This window comes from Artemia sp. Qi Xiang Cuo, chromosome 6 (genome assembly GCF_049724085.1).
Source record: "Artemia sp. Qi Xiang Cuo chromosome 6, ASM4972408v1, whole genome shotgun sequence".
In the NCBI taxonomy this organism is placed as follows: Eukaryota; Metazoa; Arthropoda; class Branchiopoda; order Anostraca; family Artemiidae; genus Artemia; species Artemia sp. Qi Xiang Cuo.
In genome coordinates, this window is record NC_142799.1 from 1,876,398 (window position 1) to 1,892,547 (window position 16,150).

General features: G+C 34.0%; 1 protein-coding gene across 1 annotated transcript in view; it reads right to left on the minus strand.

Annotated features, from left to right (window-relative positions):
• The window catches only part of vap (RAS p21 protein activator vap), a 132,993-nt gene that overhangs the window by 92,134 nt on the left and 24,709 nt on the right, over positions 1 to 16,150 (minus strand). Inside the window, exons 2-5 of the mRNA XM_089090453.1 lie at positions 15,698 to 15,861; positions 12,669 to 12,818; positions 6,968 to 7,174; positions 3,247 to 3,449 (exon numbers count right to left, since the gene is read on the minus strand). Coding sequence (XP_088946579.1) covers positions 3,247 to 3,449; positions 6,968 to 7,174; positions 12,669 to 12,818; positions 15,698 to 15,861 — 724 coding nt within the window. The remainder of the gene's footprint in view (positions 1 to 3,246; positions 3,450 to 6,967; positions 7,175 to 12,668; positions 12,819 to 15,697; positions 15,862 to 16,150) is intronic.

The window sequence follows — 16,150 nt, forward strand, 5'->3', positions numbered from 1 at the left end:
AAAGAAAAGCCAGAAATCCTGCTTTTCAATTGGGAATCAGTCCCCGATGGTTTTACGATTGCTCTTGGAAATACAAATGTTAAGCCAGTCAAGTTCATTACTTACCTTGGCCTTCCTATCGGTTCAACTCTAAAAACAACCCGTGGATTGCTTATCGACCATCTACAGAAGCGAATTGGTTCTGCATATAGTAAAATTGTTTCAAATAAGTTGAGGTTCAACAGAAAAGTTTTAGCTCGCCTTTATAATGCAATTGCATTCCCCCATTTTTTGTATTTGTTTCTTTTTTGGAGAATTTTTCCCGAGTTCAATAAACGTAAATTTCGATCTGTTTTCCTTAATTATGCTAAGTTTCTACTTCGTCTCCTACTTTGGGCCCGAAACTCTTTTAGTTCTATTAATTACATTAGCGAAAACCATAAATCAGCCCTTCCTTATCAGACCTCTAAGTGGAGTAACAATTTTAAAAGCCATCTTTGGTTTTAAATCCTTCGCCAGTAGAACTCGGTGTTTTTTTGTTTTTTTCTATGGTTCAACCAGTCTTTTCTTCCTAGTGGGTATTACATTGTGTCTAAAACTTGTATGTATTTTGTTTTGTCGTGTATATTTGTCTTGTTTATCTTTTTCTTGTATTTTATGTACTCCGTATCTTTTGTTCGATTTTGACGGGTATTAACATATTATTATTATTATAGGTTTTGAAGAGCAGGAAAAGGGCGACAGACATTGCAGCCAAGATACTTTTAGAAATTAGTAGCTTTAACAGTCTATGCTGGATACTACTGCATCAACTGACAATATTAAACAAAATATTTTAATTTAATTTAGGGACGGATGGAGTTTTATTCCATGGTCACAAGTCTACAAGATTTTAGTACAAAGAAAGTCCAAGGTCTGAAAAATATCGTATTTTACCTCATACAAAGTTTAAAAGATGTAAAATAATCAGATAAGAATAGGAAACTCGTATTAGTGTCATAGATGTTGCTCATGAGAAATAAAAATCTAAATTAGAAACATACTTCCCAGAATTATAGATGAGTAAGTTTTTGAAAAGCAGTGTGGGTTTTTAAGGGTGAAAAATAGGCCAAAGAATTCCAATGAAAATATCTTAAACTGGCTCCCTAGAAATCTATAGGTTTTGTTCTAGATCACTTTCGTATTGTTTTAAGTTTATAACAACAACACGCAAAACGATAACACATTCGAAGAAAAAAAACATATTCTATTGGAGATCCATAAAATCTTGATTTTTTTTTTATTTAGACGAATCAATTAAATCAAAATCAATCAAAATCAATAAGCTACATTCAATTTCATTAATTTAAATTCCAAATTTTGAAACTGAATCTTTATTTAAAATTGATTTAAAACTGCAGATAAAAATGGAAAAAAAGTTATAATCAGATTAATAGAAACATGCTGCATATTATAAAGCCAAACTTGTATTGTTTCAGTGTTTTCTTTTAGACTTTTATCTAGTGCTAATTTTGAACCACGAGGGTGACAGAGGAGCGGGAGTAGTTTACAAATTTTAAAATTTAATTCAATTTTAAAATTCAACAAAAAATCTTCATTCTATTGGTGCTTTATATAGGCTTTAATAATTAAAAAAAATATGTAGATAGATAAATTGATGACTTGGCAAAGAAGAGCAACTTGAGGCATCAAAAAGGAAAGAAGTATATTTGTATTTTTGTATATATTGTACATTTACAAAAGAAAAAAAAGGAAGGAAATCACCGAATTCTGCAACAATTTTTAGTGGTTCTCAATACAAAAAAAGGAAAAAAAGGAAAAAAAAGAAAAAAGGTAAAAAATAGAAGATATAGGAAAAATATAATACCTTGCAACATTTTATTTTTCAAGCATCGTTTTTGCCACCATATTAACTACTACCTTAGAATAGATAGGATAGTATAGAAACAAAAAAGAACTTTCTTAAAATGTATCTTCAAAAAATTGAATTATGTTTCAATTCTTTGATAATTTTCAACAAAAATACACTAATAAGTCAAAAATATTTCTCAAACAAGTCAAAAAACGAGAAAAAGAAAATATTTAGAGAGATTAGAGAATTTTAAATTGAAACAAATACTCCATACAAAAATATAAATATGAAACAGTAGCACTATTTTAAGTACTACAATAGAAAGTTAAACTACCCCAGAAAAGCGAACTTAATTCTGCTTCAATTGTTTGATAATTCTCAATACAAAAATAAAAATACACCCAAAAGTCAAAACATTCTCAAAAGTCAAATAAGCATGCGCATAGTTCTCTCGTGTGCTATATTTTCTAATTAGCATATTTACTACCATTTTTATGCAATGAAACACTTAAACGATTTTTCAACCACCTTTAATTCTGTTTTGACGATCAATGAACTTCCCTTTTCGATTTAAAAAAAGAAGGAAATGACGTTCTTAATAACTTCCTGAAGAATACTGCAAGAAATTTTATAATTAAACTCTTCAAATCCTACTGATCTAAGTGGATAAAGAAATATTTAATAAGCTCTGGAAAATTAAACTGAAACAAAACAGTAAATGGTAATCTGTAAAGCCGTACTTGGCATTGAAATAGACGTGAAATGATACAATCAAAGAAACAACTTAACATTTATATTGTGAGTCCTGGCAAATTAAATTGAAACAAAATCAGTGGGTGTTAATTTGTGAAGCCACATTTGGCAGTGAAATAGACCAGTAATAAACACCATAAACCAGTAATAAACACTATTATGACTTACTATTCTAGATACATCCTGTTAACAGTTTAGGGGTAGGTTAAATAGATTTCTGAGTAGATATGGGTCATCAGAGTTAGGGTAAAAGTTATGCTGGTGGTGCCGAATACAGTAGCCACATCTTTGTGTTATTTAACACAGTGTCCTAAATTGGTGACAGGGGTACTCAAACATATTTTAGAGGATTAAACTATATGTCTCCTGGCCAGCCGCGGTTTGAGTGTAATCAGTTCCGAAACTAATGTGTTTGCGAGATTCAGCAAAATTTTAGTGTAAAAGTAAAAGAATAGCGACCCAGCATGAAAAAGAGCAAAAAAAAGAAGACCCACATAGCATTTGAGAGGTTCTAGTTTCCTTTTAATGTTTTCTTATGACCTCTTCGGGCCTTGTTTGAAAACGGCCTACTTTTGTTTGGTGGCCAAATTGCACGGTTTTCGGAACAAATTCGAATTTCTTGATAAATAATTACCTTTTTTAGTTAAAAAAATTCTAAATACCTTTGACTAATAGCTCAACTGCTTCTGACTTGGATAGGCTCGGATGAAACCAATTAAATACAGCATTGGGATCGACAGTTGCATCTAGATCTTCCACTAGGTCTTGGAACACAAGTCCTTGTTCCCCAGTACGGTGGGCAGTGACCCAGAGCCAACCATCTCCAAGGTCATTGTGTACAAAAAATATATCTCCTTTTTGAAAACTGGCAATAAAAGGAATAAAATGGTATTATTGAAATGTTAGTTGATTTAAACTTTAGTTTTGACATTTTTTTTTATTGTAGGCTTTATATTATTTTTAACATAATTCACTTTCAAAGTTTTTTTTTCAAAATATATTTTTTACCTGCTACACTGATATCCATAGAGTTCATAGTGGCATTGCCACCTAGACATTTTATTGCTTAAGTGTCACTTCTTTGACCTTATGAACTGAAGTCAATTTGTGGACAAAGTAGGGGACGTAGTTTGTCCACACTTTTTTTTTACTCTTGTAAAAAAACTTACTTTTTTTTGCTCTTGTTAAAACTCCAGATACATTTTTGTACTCACACGGCTACCATTAGTGGTTCTCCAGGGAGGTTGGCAGTGATTCAGAGTGAATAGCACACTGGCCTTGCAATCCGGTGTCCGGAAGGGCAGAGGTTCAAGTCCTCGTGTTCCTCATTATTCGTTTGGTACGAGGGTCAGTGGTGTCACTCTGAGTAGACACAGATCTAAAAAGGTACCTGGAGGACTCTGAGAAAAGCAAACAGGAAGTGTGTACGAAAATACTCGATGGCTGACCCCAGCCCCTATAGAAACTTCCTGGCTGAAGAGCCATAACACGGAGATAAGTACCGTCGGTTCGCTAGTGCCGCATCCTTTACCTTTCAGTCACATCAGATATTCCAACGCCATTAAATGTTACTAGTATTTAAAAAAAAAATTGAAAATAAATTTTAAAAGTTTAATATGTTTATCGCAAATTGAAAATTCGAAAGTCATTAGAAATCCTTCTTGAATAGTTACAATATAATATGCCAACACCGTAATTTTCAATACAATATGTCAATATTGTATCGAAAATATTCAATAGTTGTATGAATAAATATTGTAAAATATGTCAAATATCCCAAAGTAAAAAAAAAAATGGTCAACGCTTTAACTTTTAGTTTTGAAATATTTCAGTTTTTCGTCTGGAAGATTTTTTTACTTTTCTTTGCATATAAAGATAAAAGCACTTTTTTAGATATTTTTATCTTTTAATTTTTATCTATTTTTAACACTTTGGTAGTAAATCTTATAGAACACAAAATTAGCCTTCTCAAACTTCCCCTGGCACAGGGCACTTCAAATCAAATGCCTGAAACCACAACTTAGCATTCCCCAATCTGCAGCTAAATCATCTTGCTTTTAATCAAGTTCAAGTAAAACTGCAAAAGCCAAGTGGCACTTGACCCAACATAACCTAAACACCATTCCTAGCACAATATAATATCCTGTGATATCTGAAAATATACCATTTAAAATTCCATCTATTATTTTTACGCAAAATTCTTGGGTTGGGGGAAATTTATTCCCTTCGTTGTATCTTATGATTTCCATGTTTTTAATCAAATTTCAAATTTAATCCATTAATTTAAAAATTTTTACCTTGAATTTCAAATTCCCCTAACGAAAACATTCAAAGATCTGTAACCATGGGAATAATAATAATACTGCCTCAGTTGAATGTTACAATCCCTCGGAATCGAATCCTACTTCGTCAGTTGTCAGTTGTCAAGCCAATTGGGTATAATCATCGTAAGTCTGGGGAGCTTATAATTAAACAAAATCCCAAATTGCAGATACCAGGTAGGCCGAAAAATTGCAAGAACAAAAAGAAGACTGTATACAATCAAGCTCAATTGAATGCCTGGATTTCAAATGCTTGGGTTGTGATATAGGGCAAGTAAAATTCAGACAAATTTGAAAAACAATTTTTTACTATGCAAATAAAACTTTAACAAGAAAGATGAAAAATATTTCATTTCTGGAATGAAATAGCACTATGATGCCACATGAAACCATTCCATAGCAATATTATTTTGTTATTATGTCCCTATGAAGCGATTTCTTTGAGAAGTGAATCATAGCCCTACGACAAAGCTTCCAAAATGATTAAATAAAAAAAAGTTTTTTAACTGAAAGTAAGGAGCGACATTAAAACTTAAAACGAACAGAAATTATTTCGTATGTGAAAGGGACTGTCCCCTCCTCAACGCCTCACTCTTTACGCTAAAGTTTGTATTGTTTTAAAAAATAAAGTTTTGAGACAGAGTCAAACTTTAGCGTAAAGAGCGAGGCGTTGAGGAGGGGACAGCCTTTTTCATATATGGAACAATTTCTGTTCGTTTTAAGTTTTAATGTCGCTCCTTACTTGCAGTTAAATTTTTTTGTTTTTATTTAATTTCTGAACGTTTTTGAATTAATGCAGCTTTGATTCTGGCTCACTGTACATGAATAATTAAAACGAAACTTGCATATTGATGTTATTTTTTTGGCTAAATGGCTTTCTCGAAATTTTGTTCTGACGTAACTTACGAATTAACTTACGCATCGAACATCTATATTCATATGTTTTTATTACGTATATTAGGGAGTTCGCCCCTAGTCTATACCTCGCCCTTTACGCTAAAGTTTGAATTTTGTTCGAATCACAAACCCCTGAATCACAAAGGCCGGATAATTAGAATCGGAAAAATAAGAGCGTGGAAGGGGGCCAAGTTACCCTCCAATATTTTTGGTCACGCAAAAAGGGCACTAGAACTTTTAATTTCCGTTCGAATGAGCCCTCTCATGATTTTCTAGGACTACTGGATCGATACGATCGTCCTTGAAAAAAAAACACACGCATCCGTGATCTTTCTTCTGTTAAAAAATAAAAAATTCCACATTTTTGCAGATAGGAGCTTGAAACTAGTAGGGTTCTCTGATACGCTAAATCTGATGGTGTGAGTTTAATTAAAGTTCTATGGCTTTTAGGGGTTGTTTCCTCCTTTTTTCGAAAATAGGGCAAATTTTCTCAGGCGCGTAACTTTTGATGGGTAAGACTAAACTTGATGACACTTATATATTTGAACTCAGCAAAAAAAATCTGATTCTTTTGATGTATCTATTGGTAACAAAATTTTTGTTTTTTAGAGTTTCGGTTACTATTGAGCTGGGTCGCTCCTTACTTCCAGTTCGTTACTACAAACTGTGTGATAAGTCAAGAGATTATCTTGAGGAAGTCCAACTTGAATCAAGGGTTTGTAAACGAACCAAAATAGATCATTAGGACCATAATCTGTGAATTCCTTGGGCACTCTGCCAGAACAAGCAAGACAATGTATAGAGGCATTTTTCTTTTCGCTTTCTTCTACCGAATTGTTGGACTTAATTTACTTCTCTTGACAATGCGTTAATACGTCACGCAAACTGCCTGATTCTTGAAAACACAGCAAATACAAGAATATTCAAAGCAAGCTATTATACTAAAAGCATAGCAAAAACTTTTTTTTCTCTGCCCATTGCTATTTGGCGTTTTGGTCTACGACAATATTACAACGATTACCATCTTGTTACCACAGCCCACCGGTAAATAGGACCTTGGCATATTAGCCTTGGACCTTAGCATACTAAAACCACTCTCTTAGTTCAATAATTTGTATTTCTTAGCTAAAATATACATAATTTCTATTTATAAGCAATTTCTTACCTCAGCTCATCGGTATCTGGCATCTTTGTGTATGGCAATATTGCAACGACCCTCTTTTTGTCATTAACTGGCTCAGGAGGTGGAACAGGATATTGAAGCTTTTCTCTTTTTAATAAATCAGCAACATAGGAATAATATGCTATGAGGTCTGACAATGAATCAAATTGACGGCCACCAATGTAGAAGTCACCACATACGGCTGTTATTCTTAAAAGAATCAAAATTTGTGTTAGGATAAGACTGGCAGTCTATCTATACATACCTGCACATGATCTATATATCTATACATGCAGTCTATACCTGCACATGAGAGAGGAAGATTCTTCCTGAGACTCGTCCAAAGGATCCGCAAAGAATTGAAGATACAGGGCTTAGAGGTGCGGCTTTCTTGTTTTCAAGTTTAAATTTTGTAAATCAAATTCATAGCCACCGGTATAGAAGTCACCTCATACACCAGGTATTCCACAAAGCATAAACATATATGTGAAGGTAAACTTTGCATTGTAAGTCTGTCTATACATACCTGCACACAGGAAAGGGATTTCCTTAATAAGACTGGTCCGAAGGACCCATGAAAAATCGAAAATACCTTCCAAATGAGGCCTAGTTTTTGTGTTTTCAAATTTAAATTTCGTGTTCCAAAAAATTGCTAAGAATTTGTTGGCTTCTTAAAAGTTTGTAATTCTTTTCTCTTTTTTTAGGCAGGACTGATTGGAGTCTATTTGATTTATCTAATTTATTTAATGTATCTAATATATTTTTTTATTTTGGCATCCTATTTTTCTCTGAATTATTGAGAGATTGACCAATTGATCAATGTTGAGCAGGAGTCACCACATACGGCCATCCTTCTACAAAGAAATATGTGCAAGGAAAAATTCATATTATCGTAAGCACCGTGAAGACCAAACTGCTTTTTCATTATACAAAAAATAATAAAATATGTGGGATGGAGCTTTTGCAAAAAATTGATTAACATGAAAACAGGGCAAAATTTTGGTTTTGTGGCCAATAGCCATTTCAGTAAAATAGAAGAAAGACTAAAAAACGAAATCAATGGAAAACTTAATATCATAGAATTTCTCAATAAAAAACTAACACCCAAAATTATGAAATCATTAGCTTCAGAACTTCAGAACTTCAAGTTTAACATTAAATGAGATGAAGTTTGCAGTCTTGGCTGATGTTTAGTGAAGTGATTAAACTAAGGTTTTTTAATTTAGATTCTCAGCTCGTCTTGTGTCAAGACTTTTTATTCCGAGTTAGATTATTTATTGGGACATATTTTATTAGATTGGTCAAATAGCCGAGATTGTCGGCTAGGTTTCATTTTAGCCCCTGTTGTCTCAAAAGTCCCATTCCACATAACTTTTTGTTTTTAGTCTATGCATCCATACTAGCACATATGGAAAAAAGGGGAGAATTTTCACTGTCTAAAGAACCACCAAATAACTAAAAATATTGATTTAAAAGGAGAAGATTTTTAGTTTTGAACTCTTTTTCTTAGGATCTCAAATGTGTTTATGAGCTATTATGCCTTCTTATTTCGCACATCATTTATCAATCCGTAAAACATTCTCTTACTTGGACTCTTATGGTCAAAATGAGATTAATATTGCAAATGCTACGATAGTGCTTCTCTTACCAGAATCTTTAGTGGCAAAGTGGTTCGAGCACTTTTCTGATTTTGTTAAAACTCGATCTAGTATTATAAAAACAACAGAAATTATTCCGTATGTGAAAGGGGCTGTCCCCTCCTCGGCGCCTCGCTCTTTACGCTAAAGTTTTTTATCGTTTAAAAAAACTTGAGCTGTGAGAAAGTAAAACTTTAGCGTAAAGAGAGAGGCGCTGAGGAGGGGACAGCCCCTTTCATATAAAGAATAATTTCTGTTCGTTTTAAGTTTTAATGTCGCTCCTTACTTTCAGTTAAAAAAACTTATTTTTTTAATTTAATCTCTGAACGTTTTTGAATTAATACAGGTTTTGAATTTGGCTCACCATATACGAACAACTAAAACAAAATTTTCATATTAACTTTACTTTTATTTGGTTAAATGGCTTTCTCGAAACTTGTTGAATTTTATTTTCGAACGTTTTTATTAATAATAAATATACGTAACTTAAGAATTAACTTACGAATCGAACTTCTATATTCATATATTTTTTATACGTATATTAGGGGGTTTGCCCCCTAGTCAATACATTGCTCTTTAAGCTAAAGTTCAAATTTAGTTCCAATTCTTTAAAATTGACCCTTAATCACAAAGGCCGTTAATTAGAATAAATAGCTCTTATGAAAGTACTAAAAAATGTTTGGCTTAAGGAGCGAGGTATCTAGGGGGTGAACCCAATCATATAGCTAATATTTTCTGTTCGTTTTAAGCTTTGATGCTGCTCCTTACTTTCAGCTGAAAAATTTGTTTTTTTATATTTAATTTCTGATTTTTTTTTAAATAATGGTGGGGAGTCCGGCGCCTCCTTCATAGCAATGTCCCTTCCCCCATGAAAACTTCCTTCATGGAAAGATCCTCCCACATAACCCCCGACCCACCCCCCACTACCAGAAAAAATTCCCCCTGAAAACGTCTGTATACTTCCCAATAACCAATGCTATATGTTAACATTGGGTAAAGTTCATGACTTTCAGCCCTCCCCCGGGGGCTTCGGGGGATTAAGTCATCCTAAAAGACATAGTTATCACATTTTCGATCATACTAAACAAAATGGCTATCTTGACATTTTGATCGGGTGACTTTGGGGAAAAAATGAGCCTGGGAGGGGGCCTAGTTGCCCTCCATTTTTTTGGTCACTTAAAAAGGGCAATAGAACTTTTAAATTCCGTTCCAATGAGCCCTCCTACGATATTCTAGGACCACTGGGTCAATACGATTACCCCTGGGAAAAAGAAAAAAACAAAAAAAACAAATAAACTCCATAAAATCCGTACAAATAAAATCCGTGATCTTTCTTCTGGCAAAAAATGGAAAATTCCATTTTTGTAGATAGGAGCTTGAAACCTCTACAGAAGGGTTCTCTGATACGCTGAATATGATGGTGTGATTTTCATTAAGGTTCTATAATTTTTAGGGGGTCTTTTCCCCTTTTTTCGAAAATAAGCCAAATTTTCTCAGGTACATAACTTTTGATGGGTAAGATTAAACTTGATGAAACTTATATATTTGAAACCACAATTAAAATCCAATTCTTTTGATGTATCTATTGGTATCAAAATTTCGTTTTTTAGACTTTCGAATACCATTGAGCCGGGTCGCAGCTTACTTACAGTTCGTACCACGAACTGTTTGATACAAAGCCGAACCAAGATGCAAGTGCTCCGGAGAACGTAAAAACATAAGCGACATTATTTTTTTTCGTGGGTAGATAATCAGATTTCTTTTGAACGCGATGTTTTTAGAAATTACAAGTAGGTTGCAAAGTCTCGATTTGGCTTCAAAGGCATTTTGAGATGGTTTCTGCCAAAATACGTGTTCCAGGGTATTATACATACACTGGACCGCTGATGGCAAGTCAATTGAGAGGACATACGAGTATATGGGTGGAGCTTTTATACGCGTCAAGACTGTAGTAGCCAAATATTACTGATTTGTGATTATACTGTATATAATTTATATACAGTAGTCAAAAATATGAATTACTTTATCCCACAACTACCAAATTTACACTAAACACCATCAAAAATATTATTTCCAGCCTAATTATAAGGCAAGACATACTTCTTAGCGATTAGGCCCTACTTCTTTTTACGGCTACCACACATACTGTTCCTGATGTTATTCTGGATTACAATTGAGATACCACCATTAAAAATGTATGAAAAATGCTAGACCACCTGAGAGTACTCCTTGGTTTGCCTTTCGTGGTGTAGTTTCCAGGGTCACTTGATCAGTAGGATTAGCAGCCTAATCAGTGGCGAAACACCATAAACAGGAATCGAACCTAAGCAAACAAGAATCAAAATGAGCCAAACAGCAGTCAGAGTGAACCCAAACTCCTGGTGCTGGAGGAAAATTGGGAAATAACAGAAAAAGGTCGTTTAAGCCTTCTCAGTGTCAATCAAGTTGCTGTGTTTTGGGGGCCTAAATTATTAGTTTCAAGGCTTACTCGGAGCACTCCTTCGGTTCACGAGCGACTGCGTCTCCAAAGCTCCAGCAAGTCATGTGGAATGGAAGTAGCAACAAGATGTATTTGAATCTTACTCCTCGTTTAGGATACTAAGTGCCGATTTTGTTCGATTTTTTTAATCAGTGACAGATGTTGGGCTACCGCATTTTGCAAGGGCAGCCATTTAATCAAGTCCCTTTCTTATCATGTAGAAATTGATTACAACTGCCAGCAGGCTGCGCTTATTAGGCATAGTAAAGTAAATTTGATAGTAATTAATGTTTATAAACCAATAGATACTGTGAATGGTTTGCCAAAGTTGCTTATTTACAGTTAAAAATATTCTGGGCTTGCAGTCTCTTCAATAATTATTTGGGGGCATTGACTACTGTTGATCTGAAGTTCAGTTGGCTCGAAGTACCGCCTGAAGGGATGAACGTTTTTCTTTCTGTCACAATAATAAACTCTGACTTGTTGATAACTTGGTTCTATCCAGTTCTCTAGTTCAACATTTTTTGCATTCTTAAGCAATAGTTGTTTTAGCTATTTGCCCAACTGTACTCAGGATGTTGCTCAAGATACATCAGAGTTATGTTGTTGATCACCATATTCTATAAAACTCTGCAATAACAGATTCTGCATATTTTCACTCACAGTAATCAGAGGCACCTTTTATTTCACTGGCTAAATTGTGTCTTAATGAACTTTCTTTTTGAAAGAATTGTGTCCTTGATTTTAATTTTAATAATCATTTGTTAAATTATTCAATATCAAAATAAAAAAAAAATTCTCCCCTGGATATATCTTAGACCTGTTCATACTTGAAAACCAAACTTGTTAAGGTTTTTCTTTTGATCGTTTCAACACTAAAGTTTTTAGCGACAGTATTACATTTCCGTCAGTGTTGCCAAGTTTTAACGTAAAAATGAATAAGGAATACTAATTCGTTATATCTTACAACGCTTCTCATCCGTAAAGAGTCAATCAATAAAAAAAAGAAGAATAAAATATTTAACACAGGAATTTTATTTTTCAGTTCACCCTATGAAGCAACTGACACATTTTAATCATTTTGTCTAGCAAAAGAATTATGATTACTTATCAATCAATTTTTACTAAAACAGGCAATAATTACTATGATTACTAAACATCAATTCTCGCCAAAGAAAACTTGGAGACGTAGTTGTCACCATAGGAAATACTATAGGCCTGATTGGAAGGAGTGTTGAACTGGAAATCAAATCATATTACTTTTGTTGTTCCTACTGTAGATAGTTTAGAAGGCGAATGATTACAGAAGATTATCATATTTTCAAATATGAGGAATTTATCCCCCCCCCCCAGCAACACAAAAAAATATAATCTAATCTTTCAATCTAAGGAATAAGAAGTGACATAGCCAATCAGATAAACTACACCCATGCTTAGAAATAAACTATTCTTATTTTTCTAGCCCCAGCTGAAATTTCAAAGAACCTGACTAATAGGATGTGCATGAGTCAAACATAGACACCCCTTGCATCTAGAAAAATGAGTATGCCATGAAAGCGATACGGTGACCAATATAACAAAAACTTACCGAAAATGGTTGATACCCGTTCGTCCAAGGAAGGAAAGAACATAAGATCCAGGTCGTCTATCAGACTCCCGAACAAGATAACTGCCAAGTTTGGTGAACTCCCTCAGTCGCTCTTCAGACGTATATCTGTCAAGCCTGCCGTGATACCACCTTAGAAATAGAATTCTCATTAAATTAAAGCATTGACATAGTAAGTAAACTCATAGCAGCCATAACTTTTTGAACTTAATTCTGTTAAATTGCTAAATGAACTAATACGAGTATAATAGAGACGGGTATCTTCTATTCAATTATACTTTAAAGCGCCATTATTCTTCTATTGAACTAGCAACAGCTCAGCATTGCCTCTATCTTATCTAAGGTTCATTCATTTTATCCTTTCTTCAGTTAATGGTCTTTTTCCAGTCTTGTCAAATATCTGAAGAAAACTTATTGACCTGATTGATAAAGTATTTTAAGGAATTTACGGTGTTAGTTTCGAATCGGACCAATAGTTCAATGAATTCACAAATCATCAAATCCATGACGCATGCCTTTTCAGGGGCTCCTGTTAAGTCCACACGCAATACTGAGGTAACAGCTGTTTTCAATCACGTTTTCATCACCAATCATGAATTATTTAGCTTTAAGACACATCCAAGTGGAGTTAATGGTTGGACTTATAGCAGATTCAAAACAAAAAAAAATCATCTTGGTCCTGGAAATTCCTGTAAGGGCATGACCTCAATCAAGTTTAAATTTATTTGAGTGCAAAAAAGGAGACAGTTGTTTCCATTTTTGAATTCTTCTTCTACAATTTTTTTCTAACTAATATATTTTACATGTTTTCCCTTTTTTCGTCTTTTACTATAAATTCATACATAATTCTTTATTCTTTTTTTCTTTGAATTTCGAGATTTTCTTAGCAATACAGACACGAAAAATATCCTTTAAACTAAAAAAAAATCAATTGTATGTAAGAGATCAACTGTCTGTAAGAGATCACTTGTGCACAAAGCATGATATTATAGTCTCAAGGACTATAACAGAATACCAAATTCATAGTAATGCTTGGAATAAGGCCAGTTTCGTTAGTTCGTGCTTTGTTTGGCCAATGGTGACGGCAGTTACCGTAAACAATTTTTCGCATCAACAGAGTAAAAAAAGAGATACTAATGAAATAAAAATTGTTGCAACAGGAAAGTTTTCTTGCAAATGGTTCTTCCTAACTTGACTATACTGAACGTTTCAATTGAAAGACGTTTTTTTTTCTAGTTTAGTTCCTTCCACACCTAGAGGGCCATGGAGCAGCTACAGTAGTTCCTTACGTCAACCTATCCTGGGCTTGCTAATGACCTTCTCTAATGACTTCTTGAAGGTTATTTGGATCTACCTGGCTTGCAAAGACCAGAAGCTGTCCAACATCACACATCATGAGGCAGCCTTTCATCACTCATCCACACCATATTCCCCCAGTACATCCATTACTGATGTCTAGTAGCATCAAGAGTAGTGTTATGGTTTGCCATACAACAGATTTCGCTGTTCCCCACTCCCTCTATCGAATGTAGCCTACATTCAGAATAGACCTTGGGTAATTACTATCAAATTCTTGAAGACGTCTTTCCTATGCTTCAAGTTTCACACCCATCGACGAAAAGGGCATTACTAATATAAGTTATGTGCTTTAGCTTCAGGGACTAATTGTTATTTCTTCGAATATTTCAAATACAACTGAAAGTAGAGCCAGCTAGTTCTACTCGGAAAAATATTTTTTTTGTTGAGATTGGCATCTTACATGAGAATGCTGCCGAGCTATTCAAACTCTCACTTCTTAGAAGTCATCACTGTTGGCCAGAAGTCCTTAAGCAATATCGAGAATGACTGCGGTGTACGAAGAGTAAAACAGGATTTTTGCCACACGTACGAGTTCATCTAGGGTGTGTTGCATATCTTCAGCGTCATGAGGAAATAGCTCATTATCATCAGCAAATTCACATAATCCATTTCTCTCTGTCGGTTTAACTGGAGATCACCCCTAAAAACTGCATTCACAAAGAACAAAATCCATCACCATGTCAGATAGTCATGGAGATAGAAGGCCTTGCGTTAAAGCTGACTCGACAAAGAAAAACTCTATTAAGTCTCCTTTTATCTGACTCAAGGTATCCTTATATAGAGCTTTAATTATTTTTAAAATTTTATTTGAAATCCCATAATGCAACGTACTCTAATATGTGGTTCCACAGTGTGTTAAGAAGATTTGTCACTATGGTCAGTTCTTAAAGTACCACAACTGCCCAAATTTGCATACTACTCAATAATTTTCAGTGCTATAATCAAAAAATTGACTGTAATAGTGCTAAAATAGTGCTAAAATAGCACATTTGTGCTGCCTTGCACGTGCCGCCTTGTATTTGACAATTAACGCCTTCAACAATTTGCTTGGTACTTTTTCTTCATCCCAGACACATGACGGAAGTTCAAATATAGGTTCAGCTAGGGCGCTTCTACGATTTTTCAAAAGTTCTGGTTAAATGCCATCATCGTCTGCTTCGTTTCTGTTTTTAAAGGATTTTAAGGCCACTTTGACATCACTAAGCAGAAAAAGGTGCTGAATATACTCCAAGATCGAACAAAAATTTGTCAGAAACATTCGAGCAGCTATAGGATGTATTTGATTTAACGCTTGATTCTCCCGACATTGGAAAGAGATTTTAAATGTGGTTACAAAGAATAAAAAAAAGAGCAAGGACAACAAGAATAGGATAAAGTCTAAGTCAATCAGACAAAAGCACATGCACAAAGTTCCAAACTTTAAAACAGAATTACAGTTGCCCATTTGGCAAATATAATGCTTACTACTTGCACATTATTAAGCAGGGTTCGTAACAGCAATGGAGATAGAAAGAAGCATATCAATATACTGAAAGTTTGAACATTTTGGAGACTGTTAACTATTAAATTAAGGTAAATTTTGTATTAAGGAAGTTCTGCCAAATCTCTAGCTTATGGATATTACTTTGATGATGACAGAATAGTAAACTTACTCTTTTTCATCAGGTGCTTGAAGGATAAGATTTGTTTCTGCTTCTTCAGTTTCAGGAAAGCCTCCATCTAATTCATCAATTTGACCATCAAAATTTGGTGGAGGTGGTGGGAAATCTTCAAGGACTGGATTTGGCAAGAAGACTTGGTTCTCTCTTGATGTTTGCTAAAAAAAAAAAAAAAATGCAATAATAAATAAAACATAAGATATTCAACTTATCAGGCAGCTGATTCTAGTTTCAACCTATAAATAACTTGTGGTTTACACAAAAGTTCACACATGAGCTTCACATATATCACATACAAGTTCACATATATGCTTATCATCACGGGTGCTATCTATCTTAGAAAATACTTCTTTCACATCTCCATTGTAAAAAAAAAAAAAAAAAAAAAAAAAAAAAAAAAAAAAGTCATGGTCCCATCTCTAGGTCACATTTTCGTGAATTGATGCC